Source organism: Thunnus thynnus, chromosome 7 (genome assembly GCF_963924715.1).
Source record: "Thunnus thynnus chromosome 7, fThuThy2.1, whole genome shotgun sequence".
NCBI classification, from domain to species: Eukaryota; Metazoa; Chordata; class Actinopteri; order Scombriformes; family Scombridae; genus Thunnus; species Thunnus thynnus.
This window is the reverse complement of record NC_089523.1, coordinates 7249402-7274361: the sequence shown is the minus strand read 5'-3', so window position 1 is coordinate 7274361 and position 24960 is coordinate 7249402. Positions and strand designations below refer to the sequence as shown.

General features: G+C 40.6%; 1 protein-coding gene across 3 annotated transcripts in view; it reads left to right on the top strand.

Annotated features, from left to right (window-relative positions):
- The window catches only part of LOC137185717 (calsyntenin-2-like), a 246500-nt gene that overhangs the window by 27530 nt on the left and 194010 nt on the right, over window positions 1-24960 (top strand). Inside the window, exon 1 of one of the 3 annotated variants that reach the window (XM_067594045.1) lies at window positions 8524-9343. The exons of the other annotated variants lie outside the window; for them this stretch is intronic. Within the exon in view, the coding sequence (XP_067450146.1) occupies window position 9343 (1 nt within the window). The 5' untranslated portion in view covers window positions 8524-9342. Of the gene's footprint in view, window positions 1-8523; window positions 9344-24960 lie in introns of those variants that run through there. 3 annotated transcript variants of the gene reach the window in all.

Here is a 24960-nt window from a genome sequence, read left to right as displayed (position 1 = left end):
CCTTATTGAAGGAAGGAGAGAGGTGTGCTGTACTGTGCTGTATGTCAAAACACAGCTGACATAAACAAGATGTGTGACTGAATAAAGAGTTAAAAACATCTTGGCAATTCAGTCTAATTATCAGAATACAGGCTGCATCTCAAGAAAGACATCTTCACACCATGGTTTACAGGTATTGTAGCATATATGAGCTGAAAACTAATCATTATTTCATACAACAGTATCAGAAAGCATTTCATTGAAAGCACCTCATTTGTGTATCTATACTGAAGCACAGAATCATTATCATGGAGACGAGGAGACAACTGAATGTAGGTGTATCCTGCTGCAGATTAACTGGCTGATGTTTGTCAGAACAGTCTATCAAGTCAATCCCACTCCTTAGCAGAGGATGGCTGTAATGAAAATGTTGTTGTTTTTGGAGTGGAGAAGAATGGAGAAACGAGAAAATCACCTTTTTTTCTTGTGCCTGCTTGTGAACTTTTAGAAAAGACCAGTGTGTATATTATCTGCCTGTGTGTGGACAGGGTCTAACATAAAACATAAAGCTTTTGGTTATTGTGTAAATGTCACATTGTTATTTTCAAGTTTTTCAGTTTTGATTACATCACACAAACTCTTGTGTGTGGTCACTATTGGCTAGGATGTGTTCTTACAATGGGATTACCAAACACACTGGCATTACAACCCTGTTGCCAGACAGAACTTTGATACTGGACGTTTCTGCAAAATCCTGGATCATGTTGAATGCCAACAATTTCAAAATAGATGAATGATGACTTAATAGAGAAATGATTAGGATGAAGGCAGCCAATCAACCAGGGAGCCATGAGCTGCTACTGATGCACTGATGCTGCTACTCTACAAATGCACTGTGGGCCTGTACAGTCTGTACTTTTCTTCTCAGCACTGTGCAGGACGGGGAGCATAAGAGGGAAGGTACAAATGCTATTTAAAGCCTGACTGACAGTGCCAGAGGAAATACACAAAAGGCAGCAAGGGAATATCAGTGGAATATGGAGTAATGTATAAGGAGTGTAGGTATGGCAGAAAGAGTGTTAGTGTCTGTACAATACAAGGAGGAACACATCAGCAGTCAAAGTGCTCTTCACAGCTTCTTTCATATTACAAATTGTAGCCCATTATATATAGTAGCTCTTTCCTCGCTCTCTGGCCCAATTGTGGCTAATGCAGTCTTCAAAGTCAAATGGAACTGGGTTACTGTGAGTTGGAGGGACTGTAATGATGTCATCTGTCTCCTGTCATCAGTGACAGGAAAAGAAATTTGCCATGGTGCTGTTTACGAAGGCTGTACAGATGTTGGTTAAAGTTTTATGACTCTTGATTAACATCAGAAAGATTCATTGGGTCTACTGCATCTTTTCCTCTTGTGGTGTTTGTGTGCAGACACACGTGCTGGTGTGTGCTTGATTGTGTTTGTGAACGCCTCAACGTTGATGTGTCATAAATTGAACCAACAAGGCTCTTGTCATTCTTAATAATGTACATCAGTGGCTGTGTAACATAAACACATGGGAACAATGCTGTGATACATGTTTGGGTTGTGGCGACACTGTGACAGGGATAAAATTATTGTCTTTCCTGTCCCTCACCACACACGGCCAATCACATCATTTCCACTCCAGCAGCATGTTATTACAGCACGTTGTCAGCTGCTTGGTGCTTTTGCCCTCGTTTTGACATCTCCGGAACATTAGAAACAATCTTTCATTAAAGATGAAACACCTGCCAGAACAGGGAACCATCTACATCGAGCTGAGTCAAAGGGGGATTTAGTCCAATGTGAGAGCATTTATAATAATTGGAGTATTTATTTTTTTGGTCATGTGATGTGACTAATGTCAACACAAGATATTCACCAGGGAATGACTCTTTCTATGATTATATTAACAATAAACATGAAAACAGCCTGTTATTTTGTGTTTATCTCTACCAAAGAAAAATGGCATATTGAACTGCTTCATTGTCCTTGTAATGTAAAAGTGTTTTTTCTGCTAAGGGAGTGGACTCATCAAATATAGTTAAACAAGGGTCCTGTCCTCTCATGAGTCATCTCATGGGAGAGACAAAACAGTAGAAATAAGCAAATGGGCTAGCCTCCGACGCGCTAACAACCGCTAGGCTAATTGGCCGGCTGAGAGTGTTAATGTGAAACCATGCGGTTCTCCTCCTTTTCCTCAACTGAACCAGCAAAGACAGCAGCCCGCTTTTGTAATGGAATTAATGGAAAAATAGAAAATGGCCCGGTTTGAGAATTAAGGAAATGTGATATGCGGTCTACAGTAATTAGGGCCTACAGAGTAAAGACTCTGAACACTTAGTGCGAGACTATTCCCATGTGGACCAGCCATAATTATTATGGGATTTCTGCCTCTTCTTCCTCCCCATGATGAAAAGGTTTTATTGTTCCACTGCTTTAAAAAAAAAAAGAGGGGAAGGAGGGATCAGCATCAGTTGATGAAAGGAAGCTCTCTGAAAAGTGCCGCCACCGCAAAAAGAGCTTCATTTCATCTCAGTGCGGCACCATCACTCTCTGACTTTTTGTCTTTCCTCTTCTTCCTTTCTCCCGCTGCCTTAAACTCCTGGAGACATACAGTGGAGCCACATCAGAAGCCATATAGAAAATTCACAGGAAGGTGTATAAAGATTTTTTTTTTTTTTGTTAGTGCATTGTGATCTCCTGGGATGCACTCCAACAATGGATGTCAGTGCTGCTTAGAATGAGACAGCTGCACATCGTGTTGTTTGCTGAGCTTTTAAGAAATGTTTGTGTGTGTTGGAGTGTGGGTTTGTGTGTGTCTGAGCCGCTCCGCATTATTGTGCGCCGCTTTTGGCCGACAGCCTGCCGCTTCTTATGGGATGTGGCATTTCCCACTGTGGTGTCTGTTTCAGAAAGAGCATCGTAATCCGGCCTATTTGCTGTCCCACTGCATAAAAGAGCTAAAGTCAGGGAGAACTTCGCCAAAGCCTGACAATACTATCTACAGTCAAAGCCCTAGTCCACACTGCAATCGAGCAAAGGCTCAAATGCTTGACAAACTACACTACCTATAACCCTTTTTATGGGTACAGGGAGAAAAAAAGAGACTGCAGCAGCTCCTGCATGAGCCATCAGTCAACCAGGCTGTAACAGCAGGCTAAAATTCTGCATCTGGACTAGAGCAATTTTTACAAAGTATAATAGTGACAAGCATCATCACACAGAATCCATAATGGACTCCACCACCTCAAATGACAACTGTTTAATATGGGGCCACTACTGCTACTGACTCCGCTGACTTGTAGCGTCCTCTCTTCCATACATGCATTTCAAAACTGTTCCCAATGACATTTTATTTTGGGCTTGCAGGAGCCGATCGTATTATACCAGTGATTGGATGTATTGCCAGAAAGAAAGTTAAAAGAGTTGGATGTGGTTCCGACAAAGTGCTCATGAAAGACACAGGGCAAACTCCCTGTGAAACCGCACAGTTGCACAAGATGGTTAGCATTTCAAACAAAGACCAGGGAGTGCTGGAGTGTCGGGTTGTGCATGCGTGTGTGTGCACACATACACGTGCAAGGCAGGGGCTTTTTGTAATGGAAAGCAGGGTATAAAAAGCCAAATATGATGAGGGAGATGGTTAACAGAACAAAACTAAAAGGGTTCATGGGTTCATTTATCCTCCCTAGATAGTAATGAGAGGACAGATTCACTGCCAGAGATTTACAGTATGTCCCTGTATGAGATAGAATGGAGATAATATATGTGTGTGGGTGTATGTGTCTATGCATTGTTGTTCCTAGTTAGTTTGTCCTCACCCCCATATTCTGGTTTCATAATAACTGGGCTGTGTTTTTTTTTTAAGCACTGGTTTTCTTTTTAACTCAAAGGCAGAACACAGCAGTGCTCTAATTCCCCACAACATTCCCTAATGAAGCACAATGCTGGCACACTAGTCTTGGCTAAACATGAGAAGCTCATGTAATTCTTGTCCTCACACGCCCATCAGACCACACTGATGCTGGAAAGGTGACCAGCACCTAATTACTCTAGAGTGAACGTGTCACTTCATATGTGATTTCCTTTATAAAACATGCACTTTGACTTCACAAAAAAGGAAAGAAAACTTCAAACAAGGTTACTTTGCAAGCAGGTGTATAATAAGCTAGTTCTACATGCATCACAAATGAGGAAGCTTTTAAATAAGATTGTGTCCTTGTGTTCCCATGTGACTGCACTTGGCAACACTTGACATGTTTACAACTCTGCTCAATTATCTAGATTACACGTTTCCAGAAGGCTCGTTGCTGTGAAGTGGGAGCATGATTAAATAAAGACTCCATATATATATAGTAGTAGTTTTGTCACCTGCTGTTTTGTGAGCAAACCTGCGTCGTAGCTGTCGTAGCTAAGTGTTGATGACTATGATAGGTTTGAAATCAGAATTAAATCAGAATTAATGCTATTTCAATTAAGCGAGTACCGTGCCATTTTATAGTCAGGTTTTCGGGTGAGTGTGGTTCTATTAAAGGACTTTGCTTTAGGCTGTAGTTGTTCTGTATTGAAATGGTCCGTGATATAACATGACATTTTAAATTGGAAATTTAAATCTTCGCTTAAGAGTGTGATCCAATTTCACTGAATCAGAACAAAGACACAGTATACCGCCCACCTTGAACATGCTGTGAGAGGCCTTATCTGTACTAATTAAGCACTTTAAAATATACTTCAAAATCACTACATGTAGCGGAACAGCCAGTACAGTCTTCTATAGCTACTTAACTTCTCTTTACCTTTCACCAGCCATTACCTGTGGCCACAGGAGATCAATCTCAGAGATCTGAGCCCTGACTGCTGCGATAAAACCTTTCTTGGTGTCGCAGCTATGACTTTGACCCTCCGTTCATAGCGGGTGTCTGTTGAATGTTCTGTCTCACTTCTCGTCTTTTCATCATGACTGAAAAGAGAGGAGGATAGGGCGGTATTTATCTCGTCAGGGGACAGATGAGGGCTTTTGTGCCGGGGTCCGTGACACTCAGCGGGACCAAGGGACACACCTGCCCGATGCCTTATCAGATCTAACACGTCCTCCGCATTACCTCTCTGGAAGCAACCAGCAGGGCGTTTTAATACTCCCCTGGCTGACCGGTAATTGTTTGATTACTGATGGCTGGTGGGTCATTAGAAAAGAGGAGAAGATGGACAAGGCCGTTAAGCAGGGGAAAGCAGAGAAATGTGTCCAATTGCTCTTCTATGTAGACATCACTACAGACTGCCACAAAACAACAGTGAAGGGTATTGTGAATGTGACTCTGATCAATGTTATGCAGTAAAAGCAATTTAAAGGACAGCAATAGCTTCATTGGAGAGAAAAGAAATGTTTTTATTATTATTTTATGGCATTTTTGCTTTGTGTGATAGTCAACAAAGAGTCGCTGAGGGAATGACATGGGCTCCGACTTATATCACTTGTACAGTCAGCCTTTTGATGCATATTTCTCCCAGAAAAGCAACTTCCAACTTTATAATGCTGCTGCTAGAGGCAAACTTCTCTCTTTAAGTTAGCATACAAAGCCCACACACGCAAGTTTAGTGCGCATCATGTTTAGGAATGCTTTGTGATTTTTAAAACATAAACATAGACAAGAACAAATGAATAATTAAGGAAATTAAGTTATTGTTATTTTCAACTCAGGCTCAGAGGCTGAAATGCACCGTACCCCAAATTCAAAATGTGAGTTATTTTTCATTTTGCAGTTTGTATCCCCCAGGATACACTTCCCATTTAAGGTACAGATTTGTAGGTTTTTGCAACAACTTTTTGCAAAAATGTTTTGTGTGGCCATAAATAGTGGAAATGCCCCAAGCTCAGTCAACATCTCATTTTGCACCCTGCATCAAGTTTTATCTAAATTGCATACAACTACCATACATGCAGTTCTTTGTAAGTGATTTACAATTAAACAATAAGTACATCAATATTCCAACTTAAGCTTTGGTCTATTTCTTTGCTATAACAAACTCAAAACAATATTGAGGATCTTTGTTCTTTTTATTGCTCTATTTGGGTAATGTATCCCCAGTGACTGACATTTCAACACAAATTAGTTTTTCACACCAACATAAACTGTTAGTCTTAAAAAGCAATATTTTCAAAATAGAATCTCATCAAAACCTTGTTAACATGCAAAAATACTGACACTTCAGTATTAGTGACATTTTCACTGCAAACAGACATATTGAATTCAAAACAAATAATTTATACAGTTGATCCCACATTGTGGGAACCAAGTCACATGACTACAGTTTTCGAGTCAATCTCCTAATCTATGATGTATCCCATTGAAAGTGAAGCACCTCAATATATGGGGGCCCACCTACAGACTTGAAAATATCAGAATCTCCCAGGATACAAAAACCGTTAAGTGATAATACATTATAGCTTAATATTGTAGCACAATTAAAAGGGCTGCAGCTGCTTTTTCTTTATTCTATCATTTCAACACTACTCATCAAAACAGTGTTTTCCCCCAGTTTACAGTTAATAGAGGGAATCAGGTGAAACTGCTAGCCACAAACCATTTGTTTGTGGCTCATCTACCATATTTTCTATCTGAACATTGCATTTTAAACCCCCATGGTTTCAGACCTGGACATAGCACTTTGACAGCAGCATGTATGCAGCATGATAGTCAATGATATAATTTGTTTTCTGGATAGGAAGGAGTCTTGTGTTGCCCTGTTCATTGATTTGTCCAAAGCATTTGATACAGTGGGTCATACTCTTCTTTTGAATAGACTTAGATCAGTTGGGTTTGACACAAATGCATGTATCTCACTGACAGAACTCAAACAATAGTAACAGATGGTCATCAATCTGGTTTCCTTGACATTACAAAAGGGGTGCCACAGGGCTCAATACTAGATCCAATTCTGTTCACATTATACATAAATGGTCTGGGCTCATTGATTAGTAACAGGTCTGTTCATTATTATGCTGATGACAGTAATTTACTCATCGGTGCCCTCTATTGAAAAAGCTTTGTCTAATTTAAAGGCAGATTTTTTTTGGCAATTCAAAAGGCCCTGATTAAACTTAAACTTTTAGTAAATCCAGATAGGACAAATTACATGCTCCTCACCAGATCCAAAATGAAAAATCATTTAAGTTTTACTATTAGTACAATATCTAGGGCTCAAATTAAAAAGTCTCATGTTATAAGTATGTGGGTATCTGTTTAAAGACAAAATATCTTTTAAAACTCATGTTGAGGAAATGACTAAAAAGCTTACATTTAAATTGGGGTTCTTTTTTAGAAATAAGCAGTGTTTCTTTTTTAGTAGTAGACTGCAGATTGTACAGGCAACATTTTTATCAGTGCTTGACTATGTAGATGTAATTTATATGCACGCTGCTGCCCATACCCTCAAACCCATTGATGCTGCATATCACAACTCTCTTAGATTTATTACAGATGACAGTTTTAGAACCCATCATTGTATCCTTTATGAGAAGGCAGGGTGGACATCACTTATCACTTGAAGGGAACAACTCTGTCTTGTTTTTATTTATAAAGCCATCCTAAATAAGCTAGCATTTTATTTATCATAACTTTTAAGACTTAGAATTATGGGATAACACACTTGTTCACAAGAATGCATTACCTTGGATATCCCATATATGAACACAGAACTGGGAAAAATTGCATTCACCTACTATGCTCCTCATGGGTAGAATAAGCTTCAGGACTCCCTTAAATTAGATATTTTTTTTTATCCCTAGAACATTTTAAGATTCTGTTGAACAATGTTTTATATAATGAACTTAATTGTGAATTCTATCTATGTATCAATCTATCTAAATAGATCGATAGATAGACTAGGTGGGCCTGGGCCCACCCACCAGGCACTCAGGCCCATCCACTCTGCTGGATCATCCAGTGAATAGCAGTCTGCATACTGGTTGAATTATCTAACAACCTGATCACTAAAAATTTTAAAAATATATATTGTTTCTTGCTACTTGTTTACCATATGATGCTGATGATGATAGGTCAGATTTTTTCAGTGGCAATGCATTTTGCACAAGCAGGTGGCCCCAGGTCTGAAAAATGAAACCAATGTGGAAGTGCTTTAGACTTGCATTCCCTCTAATGGCCATCAGGGGACGACTCCACTGGCTCCAAAAATAAGTCCTTTTTTATGGAGGTCTATGAGAAAATGACCCTACTTCTCACTTGATTTATTACCTCAGTAAACAGTTTGCTAATGAGTTTATGGTCTCAATCGCTACTTTTAAGTCTTCTTCAATACAGCATGATGTTCTTTTTGTAAAGTATAGTCCCATTTAGAGTTAAATTGACCATGAAGCAGGATATGCTTTAGGGCGTGGCTACGTTGTGATTGACAAGTCGCTAACAACGTCAATTATGACTCTTTCTATTATGAACTTTTGATCCATGGAGGTTTTATGTTTGTAAAACGTTCCTCGAGCCGTGACGTCATCACAATGTAAAGTCTATGGGCCGAGCGGGAGCTCGCGGGCGGAGCCAGCGGGGGAAACACTACTGCGCACATTCAGTGGGCTGCACAACGCGGAAGCAAACCCGGAAGCTAGAAACTTTTTTTGGCGTATGCACCAGGCGAGCAATTCCTATAAGACTAAATGGGCGCCATTTTTAGTCCGGTATCCAGCTCTTACAATACACCCATGCTAGAAATGCACCGTGCTAACAAAGCTAGCAACTAGCGTTAGGGTCAGCTCCACCACCTCGTCCAAATGGTCACTTCTCATCACTTCTGGCTCCAAAAATCCAAGATGGCGACAGTCAAAATGTCGAACTCGAGGCTTCAAAAACTTTTTTTTAACTCGAGGCTTCAAAACGCGAGTGCAATGGGTGTTGTCACGATGCCTCCGTCCTTTATTTTATACAGTCTATGATTTCGCAAATGTCTCCTCTTTCAGTCAGTGTACAGCTCGTGCATTGCAGAGGGACAGAAGCCTGCTTTTCGCTAGCCAGCTGCCTTTAATGTAGGTTAAGCTAAAACCATGGTGAAACAACGTTGTGAGGAGCAGGAGGAAGATAATTCAGCTCAGGTTCAGCCATCATTTTCAACCCAGACACCTAGTCCTGCGCAAGTTTCTCCTCAACAAGTACCAAGTAGTAACGATACATACGTGGCTGCTAATTCAACCCTTTCCCCGTCAGTAGCAGCATGTGACTCAGCACTTGATTCTCCAACGACAACATCCAAAAACTGACTGAATTGTTGGACCATAATGAACTAATTTCAGTGTTCAACACCAAGCCCCGTCGTCTCCTGCTGTAATCACCAAAAGTAAGCTAATTTACAATTTCTGACTGTAGTAGACTATGGCCTATTTCAATATTATTGTTTATTGGTATAGTTTCTGTTGGGTGTACAATTGGATTTTATGGTGATGTTGCTGCGTCTGCCATCTGTGTGTGTGTGTGTGTGCCTGGTTTATGTGGCTGCTGTACCAGGCTATGTTCAAGTGTTATTTTTAACATTACTGAGCATATTGGTGCCGGTGTACCTCTATCCATATGCTTGATTAATGGTGCTGTTGTGCCTGTCAGCTGTGTTTGGTGAATATGTGGCCGCCGTGCCAGGCTATGCGATGCTGTTAATGTTTGTCTTGGTGCCTGTAACATTACCTCTGGTGATGTATATGGCTTGCATGATTAAACTGTGGTGCATTCAGGCAAGTTTCGTTGTAATGGCCGATTTTGGTTAAAATGCGTTTCAGAACCTATTAAGTATGTGGGTCTTGGACGGTCTAAGCCCACCTGATTTTCTCTGTTCCCACCCACACTGTGATTTCTAACTATGCAACTGTTTGTCAGGTGTTGGCAACATCTATAGTGTGTTGTTCCACCTGGGGGGATCACAAGGCGCCCTTACATCAACAATGCCTCTCATAGGTCCATTAAGGCTGATTCATGGTAGGTTGCTCGAAAGGTTTGAAAAGTGTCGCTCAACAGAAATTAAAGGGTATGTTCGCAATCACATGCTAACATACTATTCAAAATTACATATTAACAGTGCTTCAGCAAAAGTTACAACAGCTTTTAGCCTACTTTAAAATCTCCGCTATTGCCTCTGGTTGGTGCGAAATGCATTCTGGGATACTTGGCTGTATACTTCAGTGTGAACAGTCTGCCTGTAACATGGATGTATATGGCTAGTAATGGCATACTTAGTAGTCGTTCATTTAGTACGCAGTATGCATATTCGTTGAGTATGTAGTAGGCAGTACGTTAGTATGTGATTTCGAACACTCTGGTGAAAGGGTTCAGTCGTCTCCATGGTAACCAGACGCTATCCTTCAGCCGGCTCGTTTAGTTACATTATATCATCCGGGACTAATTAAACAAGGACGTTACAAGTTATCTAAAGTTACAGATCAAAATATCAATAAGGAAGTGAAGTGAACTACAATGTCCATGGCGACATTGGTATCAACACCCAATCGCACTGCGCAACAAAATATGACGGTGTCCAGCCGCAAAACATGAAAAGAAAGTGTCCAGCGATACTTTTTTCTGTCGAAAATACTTCATTTCTGTTGAGTGTCGAGCAACCTACCATAAATCAGCCTTTATATGAACCAACTATGGACACACGTACAAAAACATACACCTCCACACACACACACACACACACACACACACCACTGAGATGCTTTAAAAGTCCCCAGAGAATTGGCTGTGATTATTGTGGTTACTGTGATTGCTATCATCGTCTCCCATCATGGTCATTATCAGCAGAGCATTTCCTTTCAGCTCAGTGCTCTGTTTACCCTAATGTGAGCTGGGGGGAACATAGCAAAGAAGCGTCTTCCATAAACACCTTGTTATCTCTCACTCTTTCTCTAATTTTCTCTCCATTCTATCACTCTCCCTCATTTCCCCATCTCTCGATGGGCTGTGTGGGTCTGTGGCACTCTGGCTGAAAAAATAGAAGAAAGCAAAGGTTGTTGTATATTGCGTGTTTGTTTTGCAGGCTAATTGCTGTTTGTTAGTCAGCATCCAAATTTGTGCTGATGCTTGTATTTAATGGAGTTCAGTACAGTTTTTCAGTAGTTTTTTGCCTCCCACCACAATAAAAGATGGCTGCAACCTATTTACACTATAGAAATGCCAAAAAAAAAAAAGAAGTGGAATGTAAATAATTTCTGCCAGTGATGCCCACACATTTCTACTTTTTGGCTTAGATATTTTATTCTCTGTCTCTTTCTTTGCTCTCCCTCTCATGTGCGTGGTGTGTGAGGCAGCCTCAGCCAAAGCACTTAGTCAATTCTGCACAAATGAGATTCTCACAGTCCAAATAGAGAAGATTGAAATCCGGAGGCTTGTATTTGAAGGGTGTTAAACGTGTCACCCAGTTAATACTTTGTCAAACAATAAAAAGCAGAGAAATTCCAAGTCATATTAAAACTTGATTTCCTGCAGTACAGTTTCCAACTGCTCTGTCAGGTATAAGCAATAACCTCCTCGGGGCGTTATTGCTGGTTAAATACATGCAACTGTGGCCTGGATCAGCAGTAAGCTAAGCTTTCTTGCTCGTGTGTCTGTGGTTTTATGAGAACCAAAGCCCAAGTGATTCCTGGCTGATGCCCAATGGCGATTCTGAGGATGAACCAATCACATATGTTGTAGTTATTGGACGCTAAATCTAGTCTTTATCTACTGCAAAACTGTGAGTGAGTGGACTCTTCACATGGTCAAGTTGACACGTGTGTGCATGTTGTGTGTGTGTGTGTGTGTGTTTGAGTCACACCCTGCAGTGACATTTCATCAGACTGTGATCTATCACGTTATCCCCCTGTCAGTCCTCGAGACACATGTCAGAAGGAGTCGGATGTGTGCAAGAATGTGTGAGTGTTTCATTGAGAGAGGTGTGAATCTGTGGTGCCACAGATAATGCCTGGCTTGTGTCGTCGTGTCATTGCCTCGTGCTGTCTGAACACCGAACTGCGCACACACGCACGCCTCACATCCCTCCAACCTTTCTTGCCCAGAGCTTTTATCAGCAATTCATTTCCCAGTATCTGAGCCATCAATCATTCCAGCTTGTCCTCAAATGCAGCTGTCGCTCCTAAAGACGGAAGAGAGGGAGAGATGTATACACAAGGAGACACAGGCTCAGACAGGCAAAGAGAGAGGAGCCTTTTTAATTAAGATTGCAATCGACAGGCACTTTTAAGAGATGAAACTTTGCCTCATTTTTTGGAAGTGTTTGATCCTGAGTTGACTGTGCCTTTCCTGGCCCTGGGTCCTGTTTGTCCTTACAACTCTGCATGACTCACAATGAGGGCTACTATTTTGGAAGTTCAATTTAAAGGCTAATATTGATAAAGCACTAATCTGTGTGTTCAATTCCCTGCTTTTTCTTTTACTACTTTTGAATTTTTCTTTGTGTAGTCAGTCATAGTTGCCATTGCTGCTCATGCTTACTACCCACTTTTGCTTCTATTTATTTCCAACAAACTAGAAAGTAAAGAAAAGAGCTTCCTTTCTAAAAACTTGAGTGATCAACCTGGCTGCTGCTACAATGTGCTGGTGAACGTTGGTTGAAAAAGCAGTAGCAGAAATCTTTTTCATTAAGGTTGATCAGCAAGGTGCACTAAAAACAGGGACACAGAGTACATAGGAGACATACGGTGTATCTTATCTTAGCATAAACCGGCATGCTGTGAGCCCACAGTGCACTCTGGCCCTGGACTACATTGTTCGCACATTCAGAACACTTTCTTGTGCTTATTCAGAGCAGTGAGAGCGCTCTCTTGTCACTGGATGCAGAGAGGAAGAGCAGCAGAGAAATCCAGTGTTTACAGTGGGTCCCAGCTACCCTGTTCAGCTGCCACTGAGCCAGTTTCTACTTCACAACTGTAAAAGTTTCCCATCTGTGTCTGCTGAAATGAAACTCAAAAAGGGACATTTCCTGTCCCTTAGAGCATATTTGGGATGCTGTATATTTCTTCCTTGTGACTGCACCTCCAGCTTTCTCTTGAGAGAAGCCGGCCTGAGCTTTTATTGAGATCCACCTCAACTCATCCTGCTTATATGACATTCCTCCTTTTGATGTACATTAATCATCTTATTCCAGGATTGTGCCAGTGCCTTTGGTCTCCAAAATTTCAAAAACTCAACCCTGTTGCAAGAAAAGCATATTGATATTGGATGACTCTGCACAACCTCAGATTATGTTAAATTACATTTTTTTTGGCAACTAAACTATGGTTTGAGTATGGCAAAAGGTTAAGCGACTATAGCACTTGGTTAAGGTTAGGGAAAGTTCATGGTTACAAAACAGCAAACACAAGTCTCCTGCACAAAAGTCAGATGTACAACACTCCCATCCACCAGCCTGACCTCTACACCCATATTGTCCACTTTGCTACATAAAGGGCCACTGAGGCGTGCATCGGTAGGCTATGGTTAAGGTCGTGATAGGGGTTAAATTAAATATAAATTGTAATCAAGTTCAGGCAGTCAACCCAAGTCCGCTGCTACACTCGCATGGCTTACTTTTCCCGCTGCAAGATATATCCAACGCACCATTTCCATCATGGCGATGTGCTTAAGCCGTCAGTACTTAAGCCGTCAGTGCTCCGCCGCTGCTCATATAACATTTCAAAAGCCCTGCCTCCACCCCAGCATCTACCTGTAGGTTGAGTTTACCTCCACATCACCCACATCCTGCTGTGCTGAACTTGGTGTTTTCTTGTGGGAAGTGATGAGGTCAGAACGCAGATGCCAAACATCAATGCCATGTTTAATCCATGTGAGTTAGCTGACAGAAGTGTTAATTATGTTTATATATATATATATATATATATATATATATGTAATTAGTTTCTATGATCAGTACCTTGATCATGGATCAACACAGTCTCAAATACTAGAATCTTTCTGTGGTAACTAGCTGTATCAAAAGTGGATTTAGATCATTTGTTCTGACTGCCACAGAGGGGATTATTGTCATCTGTCTCACTTTTTCCAACTGTTTCAGTCAGATTCTTTTTTATTTTTTATTTGTAACCCACGTATGGTTTGAGAAGACTTTGACAGCTTTGGAACCCACTGTGTCTGAGTGTTTGTGCATTGTCACTTTCATCCCAGCAGGTGTTAAGATGGATAGAGGGGCCTTTAGCTCGTCACTGAAGTAAGATTACTTTGAGAGAATAAAATGGTTGAAAATCGGCTTCTCGCTGCGCGCAGAGGTCACATTTCAAAGGAAGGCAGGATATTTGAATACACCTTTGAGTCTGCACTGTCCTTCAGCCGGTGATGGTGTCAGCTCGCGTAATGACAAAGAAAAGCTTACTTTCATCTGTCTCCATTTGTTCCTGCTCCCTCATTCTTTGTGTTATTACCATGGCGGCCCATTGTTCGCCTTCATCTCCCTCTATGCTTGATTTGTTTGGTCTTAGAGATCTGTGGATTTCAAGTCTTTGTTCCCACTGTTGGGAGACATAAGGTTTTGATGTCAGTACGCTGCATCTGTGTGAGTGCACTCTGCTAAACAAATTATGTTCAGTGGGAGTTTCTCCTGTTGTGAAAGTTAAAAATGGAAAGAAACTTCAGCAACAGTGTTATTGTTTATGTACAACTATAATAGTAACAGTAAACTCCTGTTTTATTTTCAAATATTAACTTTTCTCCATGTTTGGTGCTGCACTCTCATTGCTTATGCACTGCATTTGCCAGAGATCACCTGTTGATCACACAGTGGGACTGGTACTGTGACGCTGTTTGGCACAAAAGTCTTTTAGAACATTAAGAACTTTTATGAGCTTGACATACAAAGACAGAGTGTTTTATAAACCTGTGACAGAAATAGAAAATGTTACTGCCCTGATAGTCAATTTTTTCTCTCTCTCACTGTCACACAGTCATGTTATTTCAGCGTGATATAAAGGCTGTAGCTACAGTACCACTGAGGACACTGAGGTTATGTCCTCTGTATTTTTTTCTGGGAATTTTATGGTTTTAGCAAACTATAGAGAATCTATGTGTTACAATTTAAAAACTTTGTGAGTACTTTGAAACTTTGAATTGTGAGTATTTTATCTGCTAATGCCATCATTTATAGACTGAATGTATTTAAATCGGACTACTTGTAGGCTTACAAAATGATAAATTGTATTCCTGGCAGTGTGGAGAAGGCTTCAAAACCTTTTAGACTTTATGCTGGGATATAATTGAAAGTCTAGTTGAACTGTTAACTGAATAAATGAATAATGAAAAATCAAAGTTATTAAAAAATGAACAAACCTTTTTGCCCTCTCGTCAACATTTTTTGAAAGTGGTGAGTGGTGCGCTGGAGGGACTTTTGATCCGAGTATTTCAAAAATCCTGGCTGTGGCCCCGCTTGAAATGCATATTCACCCGCCTTCTGCACTGTATTTATTCATTTATTTATTGATTGAAAATGTAAATGGCTAGATACGCACTTTTGCACATCATCTTCAGTCAGTTAAATCAATAATGACACAGTCTGTTCCGTTGTTAGAAAAGGTGTTATTTTCACTCCTCTGTTATTCCTAACCTAATCTCTGCTGCTGGAGTGACTCAGTCTCCCTACAGGGATCATTCACATTTCAATTAATTATCCAATGTATATGCGCATCCCTCTCACAAATAACTACAGCATGTTGGTTTAGCAATTGATCTATTTTCACACATTTAATTTTCCATCATATTTCCATCATATTTCATTAGGCATTTGACTATTATGGCCAGTTGTCCCACAAATCATTCAAATTCAAACGGCAGCGCTGCCATCCATTCCACTCACTGACATACAGCCAAGCAGTATCAATAAACCAGAACACAATTGCTTTATTCATACAAGGGTCACTCCAATCACAAAAATGGCAAACAGCACCAGTAAACCTCTTTATTATCCACTCCCAAGTTCTCAGCTACATCAAAGAGACCTCCCCAGAAAAGCACCCTGTTTTTTCAGGAATCAATCTGGTAGGGGCCAGATAATTATTGTAGTAGGCACAGGAGCCAACTTCTTTCACCATGGCAATTAACAAGGCTTGTTAACATCAAAGGAAGAAAAATACCAGAGGCTGACTTTCAAACTGAAGTGAAAGTGTACTCATAGTAGGATCAGCTTTAGGTTTAGAGTCTGGGTATTTAGATATACTTGATGAAGAGGAGATGAACACTTTAACCAAAATCAACTGGCCTGAGTGTTGATGAAAAATGAGTCAATATAAGCTCATCTACATTACAGTAAATTCTACACAGATTATATACAATCTGTTCAGTGTATCTAATTATTTTTTCATAGATACTCTGTTCATGTTTTTGGCATAAGCTGCATATCACTTCATTATAAAATTGGTTTGAAAGCAAGCTTTAGTTCTGAAAAAGTCATTAAAAAAACATGTTAAGGTCACTGCATTGAGAGAAAAGAACAACAGATACATCTTGGAGCTTTCTGGGATCATATTTGTTATCAAGCTCAGGTTGTTTTGATGTTCCCCATGAACAAATCTGGCTCCTCGCCAAGTAAATTTGACAGGGACACAGAAAAGCCTCTTTTCCCGGAACCTCAATCACTCATGGATTCGTCAAAAAAGTTTTGCTTCCAGACACATTTTCATCTAGCTTCAACTTTCTCCGACGGAGGAAATGGGTAAATGTAATCCCTTTTCTGATGGGCGAACAAGCTAATCTGCTTACTTCCTCCATTGTGGATTGACTCGGCGATGGCAGAGAGGCAGGTGATAAAAGAAAAATACAGAAAGAGAGGTTTATTTGACTTTCTCTTCTTCACTCTTCCCTGCTCCCCTTCTCTTGGGAGACTGACTATAGCTGTTGTTGGATTATCCTGACATCTCCTGCTCTCCATCTCTCCGCATTCAATCTCCCCGCGCCTCTCTCTTCTCACTGGGGTCTGCATTGATCCCCTGCTCCCGGAAGTTTCTGCGTTTGTTACAATGTAGTTGGTTTTGTTTTGACGCCTTATCTTTCGCAAGAGTGCAACGAAGGGGAACACGACCCTGCCAATCCGTTACAAGCCCGCTAGGCTGTGGGTGGTAGATAGCGTTGTGTTGTGTACACATACATGACTTTCTGTTTTCTATTTGCTGATACAGTCTGTTACGTGAAGCGAGAATATACACGGGACATTCATACCTCTATTGTACAATTGGATGATGTGAAAAGCCTGGGGGTGATGACATATTTGGGGCTGGCAAGGGTGATTACTGTACTGCATATGTGAGCCGAAGGGTAAAGACAACATCAGTCACATCCGTATTTCGTTAACCCTGCACACAACATTATTTCGTTGAAGCACTTGGAGGATACGACCCTTAATCTCTGCCACCAACATCGCTGACTCAAGTGAAATCTGCAGATAAGCTCCCCCAATCTGTCATTTCGTGATATATAGCATTATATGCATCATATTTACAACCTGTCTCTGTGCACAAGAGGATGCATTAAAGTAGAACAAAAAGCAGTGATACATTTTGGGAACAGTGGAAAAACTCTCCAAAGATACAAGAGAAAAAGTCTCTCTTGATTAGCAGATGTGATCATCTATTAATTAAAGGGGTATCCCAGCGGTATTGTTTGTCTTTTCCATCAAGTTTAAGTCTCACAAGAGACACATTAAAAAAGAAGGGTCACAATTGAAGCTGCAGAATCTGAGATATCCAACCTTTTAGTCCATATTGTGGGTCAAGCTATTAAAACACTGGATCCTACATTTCCCATAATGCAGCTCACTATAATTGCATTATTAGACCTTCCTTCCCTCTTAAATTCCCCTATTTTTCAAAATCCCTGCCCCACTTTATAACATATTTTCTACCAAATATTTAAGTCTGTAGCTTAACTCAAGATAACTTTAATGACATCATCAGTTATTTTCTTCAGACTTTAAAAAAATCATGTTAACAAGTCAACTGACCTTTTATGTGTAAAATTGGTGGAATACCCCCTTTTAAATGTTGTTAGAGTATCATGTCTATGTTTATCAGCGGGCAAACAAAGAACTGTAACCTCAATACAGACATTACAAATACTGACTCGACATTTAACAGACGTTTTAATTGGTACTTAAGTAAGTAAAGCGTGTTATAATCAAGTAGCAATTACAGGCACTAACAGTGAAGATTGGTCAATTTCTGAGTTAATAAGGCCCCATCACCAGAGCAGTGACATCACTGCAAGTCATGATAAGACCCACTCCTTGGTCATTTACAACGTCTATAACTTTTCTTCACATTGCACAAGCACTGTTCATTTATTCAAAGGCCCATTCAGCAGTATCAGGTTTGAGAATGGAGTGAAGCTCAGTATACTGCATATAATTTTGCTCCTGCCTCAAGGACAGGAGATGTGCAGTCAGAGAGAGAGAGAGAGGGAGGAGGAAGAGGAGGAGGAGGAGGAGGAGGAGGGGGTGTCATCCTAGAGAGGGCAGACAGATAAAGTACGAAGAGCACAATAACAATATGTGAGAAGATAGAGGGAAAGAACTGCTGCAGCCCAAAGAACTCGAACTTAAGTGTCTGTGACACTTTATTGTGCAAATCACTCATATTCTTTTTGGGTTTTCATAGAAGTCTAATGAAAGCAGGGTTGTAATTTTGATTAATGGTGAGGCCTCCAACAGTCAAGATAAATGAGCTATAGTCTAGTTTATCAGATATAACAAACCATCAATCTATAGCAGGGTTTTAAATGAGAAGATTGAACTGTTTTTGGATGTCTGTCATGGTGCTGAAATTCAGGTGGCTGTTATTCTCTCCCTGTGTGTATACCTATTTCTCTACCGTGTGTCCACATGTAGGGGTTTAGCAGCTTTCAGCATTTTCTAGCACACAATTATCCCATCAAGGACATGCTTCAAACAATCCAAAACATTTCACATCATGTTGCAGACACTTATAAATACATTATGCCGTTTTCAGGTGATTGCCAAGTGCCCTAGCCCTGCTTTAGTAAACACTCTTCCCTGCAACGCAAATGAGTGGCGATGTCAATCCGCCTTCGGGGAAGTGAAATAGACTCTACTTCAGCTAATGCTTATGCCAGTGCTGCTCCCTTGGTGGCTTATTTATGTATGTATTTATAATTTTATGATGTGGTGTTATAAGGTGATACAGTGTATGAATATTCCCTCTATGAGAGCCGGCTGCACAGCCAGGTGAAGGGGAAAGCTGGCAGCTAGTTTACTGCTGAACCGATAATTTAGATAATGACTTTACGAAGGCTGAAGGAGTAAAACTGAAAAGCAAAAGTAGGGGAGGAAAATGATCGTTAAAAGAGGATACCCCGTGGGTAATTATTATACAGTTACACCTGTATGTACGTGTGTGCATCTGTTGGTGAGAGATAGATAGTTTGAACGAAGCTGAAACTTACTTCTCTGCCAATATTTTTCTCTTTTTACATATTATTTTTTTGGCATTTTTTCACCTTTAATTTCATAGGTGGAAGCGCAGCAAGAGAGGAAACAGGGGTAGAGAGTGGGGTGAGACATGCAGCTAAGGTCCATGGCCAAAATCGAACTGTGGATGTTGCAGTTATGTGATATGCATCTTAACCAGAAGGCTACTGGGGTGTGGTCCTTTTTTATACTAACTTACCTGATGTTATTTAGTTAATAGCATAACATTTATTTATTTTATTCATGTTATCTTTGTGAAAAATAATTTAAAATTCTCTGTTTACATCATCATTAAACTGCATTTTGATCAAGTGTCAGGTCAGATATGTCACCCAAATTTCATATTACCTCTTTTCACTCCGCACGAGTCATATATTAGCAAGCTAAATGTTACTCATGTTCAGTTAGATAACCAACTAACCACTAAACAACAGCTAACAATAACTAATCTCTATGTATTCAATGTGGTCAAAGTGCTTGTTGTTTGAGGCAGCATTCATGAGCTCAGTATCCATAAATTCTGTCTCACAGCCTCCACTCTAACAAAGTTCTTTCCTGTCATTCAGCTCATATCAGGATGAGCGTTGACAAAGTGACACATGAAGACACTCACACACTCATATAGCTGGAGGGGCTGGTTGAGTATCAGTCTTAACATGGATTGTGACAGGGGCGAGAATGCACCTAGACGGCTGTAAACAAGCGAGCTAAAAATACCAGCAGTCTTAAACGACCAGGAGGGGAGGAAAAAACCAGAGGAAAGGACGTCTGCTTTTTAACATCGCTACCTGTCATGTTTTCTCTTCATCTCTAAACATTATGCAGTTGTCTGGCACTCTGCCAACTCAAACAGATATTGACTTCAAAATATGAGAATCTCTTGCGGAATGCTAGTGTGAATACATCCCGAGCCCTAAGTGTCTGAGTGGCTGTTTTTATGTATGTGCATCAGAGCTCTGCATGTGTGAGTGCGTATGCGTGTGAATGAATATATGAATAAAATCCGCAGGGGGATGGTGCGTGAATACACTTACTGTATGTCCTCAAGGTCAGTCTGAGACCAGAGCGGGTCTTCCATAACCACACACACACACACACACAAACACAGAGATATGTAGAGAAATAGCTTGTGGGACACATTTGAGTCTCTCCTCTCATACTAACCATCTTGAAAACCTTGAGGGCCTTTCTTGTTAATGCTGCCCATTACTTTCCCTCGCCTGTGGTGGATGGAATTTCTGTCAGCATCGCACTCTCCCGCGTGGAGCATTTTGGGCTAAGTAGTCCAAATAACATGGCTCTAAAAGCCTTGAGAACAGCTTTTACAGCTTGCCTTTTACCTTTAGAAGCCTCTCCTCTCCTGGCCACTTTAGTCTCTATTTCCTCCCCACTTTCCGCCTTTCAACCATGTTAGAGGGCCTCTCTCCCATCATGCATTGCAGCGTTATCAAAGTCGACCACCCGCAGTTTGTTAATCACGCCGATGGAGGTGTGAAATGGAGTGTTCACACTTGGCAAAGTGGCGAGCTAGCTGCAGCCTTTAAAGTTCGGTTACGGTCAGCTATTTTGGAAGGTGCAGGTGACTGTAACAAATAATATGACCTGGTCTAATTAGAGCCCATTACCCCATCTGTGTGGATGTTATCTCTCCCAATTAGAAAATTGGAAAACAAATTTTCTCACACATTCATTTGTAATACATTAGTCAGAGAAATGGACTTTCTGGCAGGCAAAATGTAGCTGTAGGTGCTTTAACAACAGCACCTCTAGCCTGAGCAGCAACTTGAGGCTGAGGCCAATACAGAAGCACCTTAAAGTGCAATGCCACTGACAGCCACTAGATGCTGGCTCCAAAAAGTCCCCGGCTTTAATAGACTCCGATTCAAAAAGTGTCGACTTCTCTCCAGAAATACTAAGTCAGTCCTTTTTTTCCAACAAGTCATTCTGGTCTCAATCTCTAAATTCTCCTCTAATAAGTGTGCTGGTGGTCATTTTTGGAAATGATTGCTCTGTTAATAAGATTTGAAGACTTATAGTAGCTTTGATGTCTGCTGTGTGGGCGTTGATTGACAGTTGGCTCACCTGCTGCTCCACCGGACTCCAGGACTCGCACTGAGTCGGACTATTGTTGCAATATTTCAGTAAGTTTAATGTTACTTGATAACATACCTGCCCTGTTAGAACAATTTAGCCATAGTAGCTAATATTAGCGCAAGTAAACTAGTGTTAGCTAAGCTCAGACGTAGCGAGGCGTGTTTCCGAGTGTGAAAGGCAACACCCTGCAGTCCTTATTTAGAAGGTCCTGGCTCCAAACAGAAAAGAATCAGCTCCAATGCAAACCAATGGGTGATGTCACACCTCGCTACATCCATCTTTATATGCAGTCTATGCTCTAGCCCATAAGGAGGAAGACGAGGGGGAGTTGCATTTATTTCTAACTGAAGAAGAGGCAGAAACAGGCACTTTTGCAGTTATGTTGAAGCATTGTCACCATATTGTCCCCCTGAGTCCTGCTGTCTTTGCTTTTATTTTCCAACATGTAATCACAACTACAAGCCTCAGTTCCAAAGTTGTGCCTGCGGTGATTAGAATGAGAGGGGTAAACACACTGTCAATAGGACTAATTTAACACACACCAAGATGACTGGCCTCAGAAAGCACTTCCAATGGCGCCCAGTTAGGAAAATAACAAGACGGTCGATTTGTTTTTAACCCCCAGCTGGCACGACTGTTTATGGCCAGGAGGCCGACAGCAAGCTTTAGCTTATTATTTAGTCAGGTCATCAGTCCTAATGCTAATTAGAATTGTCTCCCCATTGGCTTAGTGTGTGCCCACAGTGTGTGCACGTTGCGAGACACAACAAAGGAGCAGAAAATATCAATCTCGGTGTTGCTCCCTCTGAATGACAGAAGCTCCTAATTCTACATATTTGCACATGAAAATAAATTGCCCTTCTCTTGGATAGTACTAAAGCATCCACAGCTGCAGCTGGCCAGGAGTGATACCATTTCATTTACCACCAGGGAAGTAATAGAGGTACCTAAAGTCGCTCTACAAATCCTTTTCAGTGTGAATTTAAGTTTACCCACCTTTTAAAAAAAGCATTGTTAGCTGTGTCAGTGTTGAACCACTATAAAAGAAAAGTGTACGGTACACAAACCCAGAAAACTGCTAATAAAATTGTTGGTTTACAGTATATTTATGATGAAATCACTTGACGGCAGTTTCTATCCAGCATTTGTGAGGATTATTTGAAGCTCTCATCTGGGTCCAACCTCTCTACTCACTGTGCCCCGGAGCCAGGAGGTTATAAACTCCAGTCTGAAGTGAATTTTAATTAGAAGTTACGATCACATCATCACATTATTCACTCTTTGAGGTTACTGGTGCCTTCACCCTCAGCTGTCTGGTGCTGGCAAACAACCATTAGTATTTTAATAGGTGGTATGTGCCGGGTTACACGGATCAGAGGCAAAAACAACCGAGATGACAACTGAGAGGATTCAGAGTGCCATGAGAACAGGAAGGATACAGTATTTGTGTGAGCTTTGTTTGCATTATTATCACTCTAACGGCCTGATATGAACAGGCTGTTAAAGGGTAACTTATGGATGCATTCAGGGCTGTAGCCAAGATTTCATAAATACTGAGGTTATGATCCGAGCAACCACCTTCCAATTTTCTGTTACATCTCTTTGGATGTTTAAGGTCACTCGGGCATATACCTGTTTGTATGCAAATGTGTGCATATGCCAGTTTTGTACAAAGACAACATTTTGCTGTTTTTAATAGATGTTGATGTAAAATAAAGAAATCCAAACAAAAGTTGACACATCTGTATTGAAATCAGCATCTAAATATATTTTTTTCTAATACAAGCAAAGCAGCTTCCAAAGCTCTGAATTTGAACTACATTAAAAGATCACATGGTGAACTCTGCACATCACTGCTAGTCATATCCCTGCTGTGATGTGTCTGCTGGATTTGAGTTGTGCAATTTCATATGTACAGAATGTCTTCCTGCCGGTGTGTCAGGTAGTGGAGAGATTGTTTGTGTCTTGTTGTGCCCCTGCAAATCTGTCTTTTAAAATCGGTGTCATTGCGTGAGTTCAGCCCGGACCACAGTGCCGTGTTGACAGTCCCGCATGTGTCAAACGTTTGTAGTCATGAGGAGCGGCAGTGTGTTGATATAGGTTGTGATTGGGATTTCTTTGCACGGCTACGGGAGTGTCAACACATTCACATGCTGCACTCTATCAAGGTTCCGCGAGGTTAAGAGTGCAGCAGACGAGTTCAGAATCATTTCAGAGGAGGCACGCAAGCTTGCACACAAGTTGCCGCGCCGGTGAATATAAATCTGTATCTGAGCTGAATTTCAAAAATTGACTTAAAGTATTTTAACTTAAAAGTGCTCTTAGATAAGATTGTCGATTAACGAGCGTCTCCTACCCACCCGTAGAGGGGTAAGAGTCATAAGCTCCAGAATCATCAGGACGAAGTAAAGACCTTATGATCCAAGTTCGTTATCTTCATTTTTGAGCTTATGCTCTCTGTTAAGAGATGTGAAAAATGAGTGTTAATGTTTAATTTAGAAACTAAGAAAACTGCTGTCATCATTTTCTTACTCTCCCTCCTCCTACCTAATATATTCATCTCTTCTAGTTGAAGTGCCACTTTCTTTTTCCTCTCTTTTCTGTGTTTATGATGTGTATGTTGTTTACCAGACACTTATACAGAAGTGATGACAGAATGACATTCACAATGGATAGCATACATATGCATGAGACTTATAAGAAGCACACTGCTTGATTTTAGATTTAATAGGTGCTTAAAAGTAATGTGCCTCTGGCAACAGATAAATCAATCAGTATTTACGTTCTCGCACTGACATCCACCCAGTAATAATAATAAATAATAATAATGGATTTAATTTGTTACATTGTTTGTTTTTCATATGTAGTGAATCTCAAAGTGCTTCAGCATTAAAAACGTATCATAAAAGTTACAAAGCTGACAGCTCTCACTGCACATTAGGCTTCATATTCATACTGAGTGATTCCAACTATAAAACATTTCTTTGTGTCACTTTCAACATTTATGCATGTGATTTCTGTATTTTTTAAAATATAGCACAGCTCACAGACAATTACGTACGTAGGGAAAGCTGGGGGCTCCTCGCTGCCCCTCCACTCAAAAATATGTTTTTCTTCTTGTTTCAACAGTTGAATGTTTGAGCATCACAGTGCAGAATGATGTATGTGCAGAGTTTGACACCAGAAGGCTGTTTTCACATTCATCTGCTGAAAGTGGAAAGTTTCTCTGAGCTCAATGAAAATCAGATTTTAAGGGATGAGCCAAACCTGGTCCAGTATTCAACTTACACAAGTGTAAGCCTCCAGTGCACAAACACTGAGAATGAACTTTACATCTTATGTCCAACAGTTCAACCTTTGAAATGAAATATATTTGTATATTCATAGATTCTGTTATTTTTAATGAGGGAGGA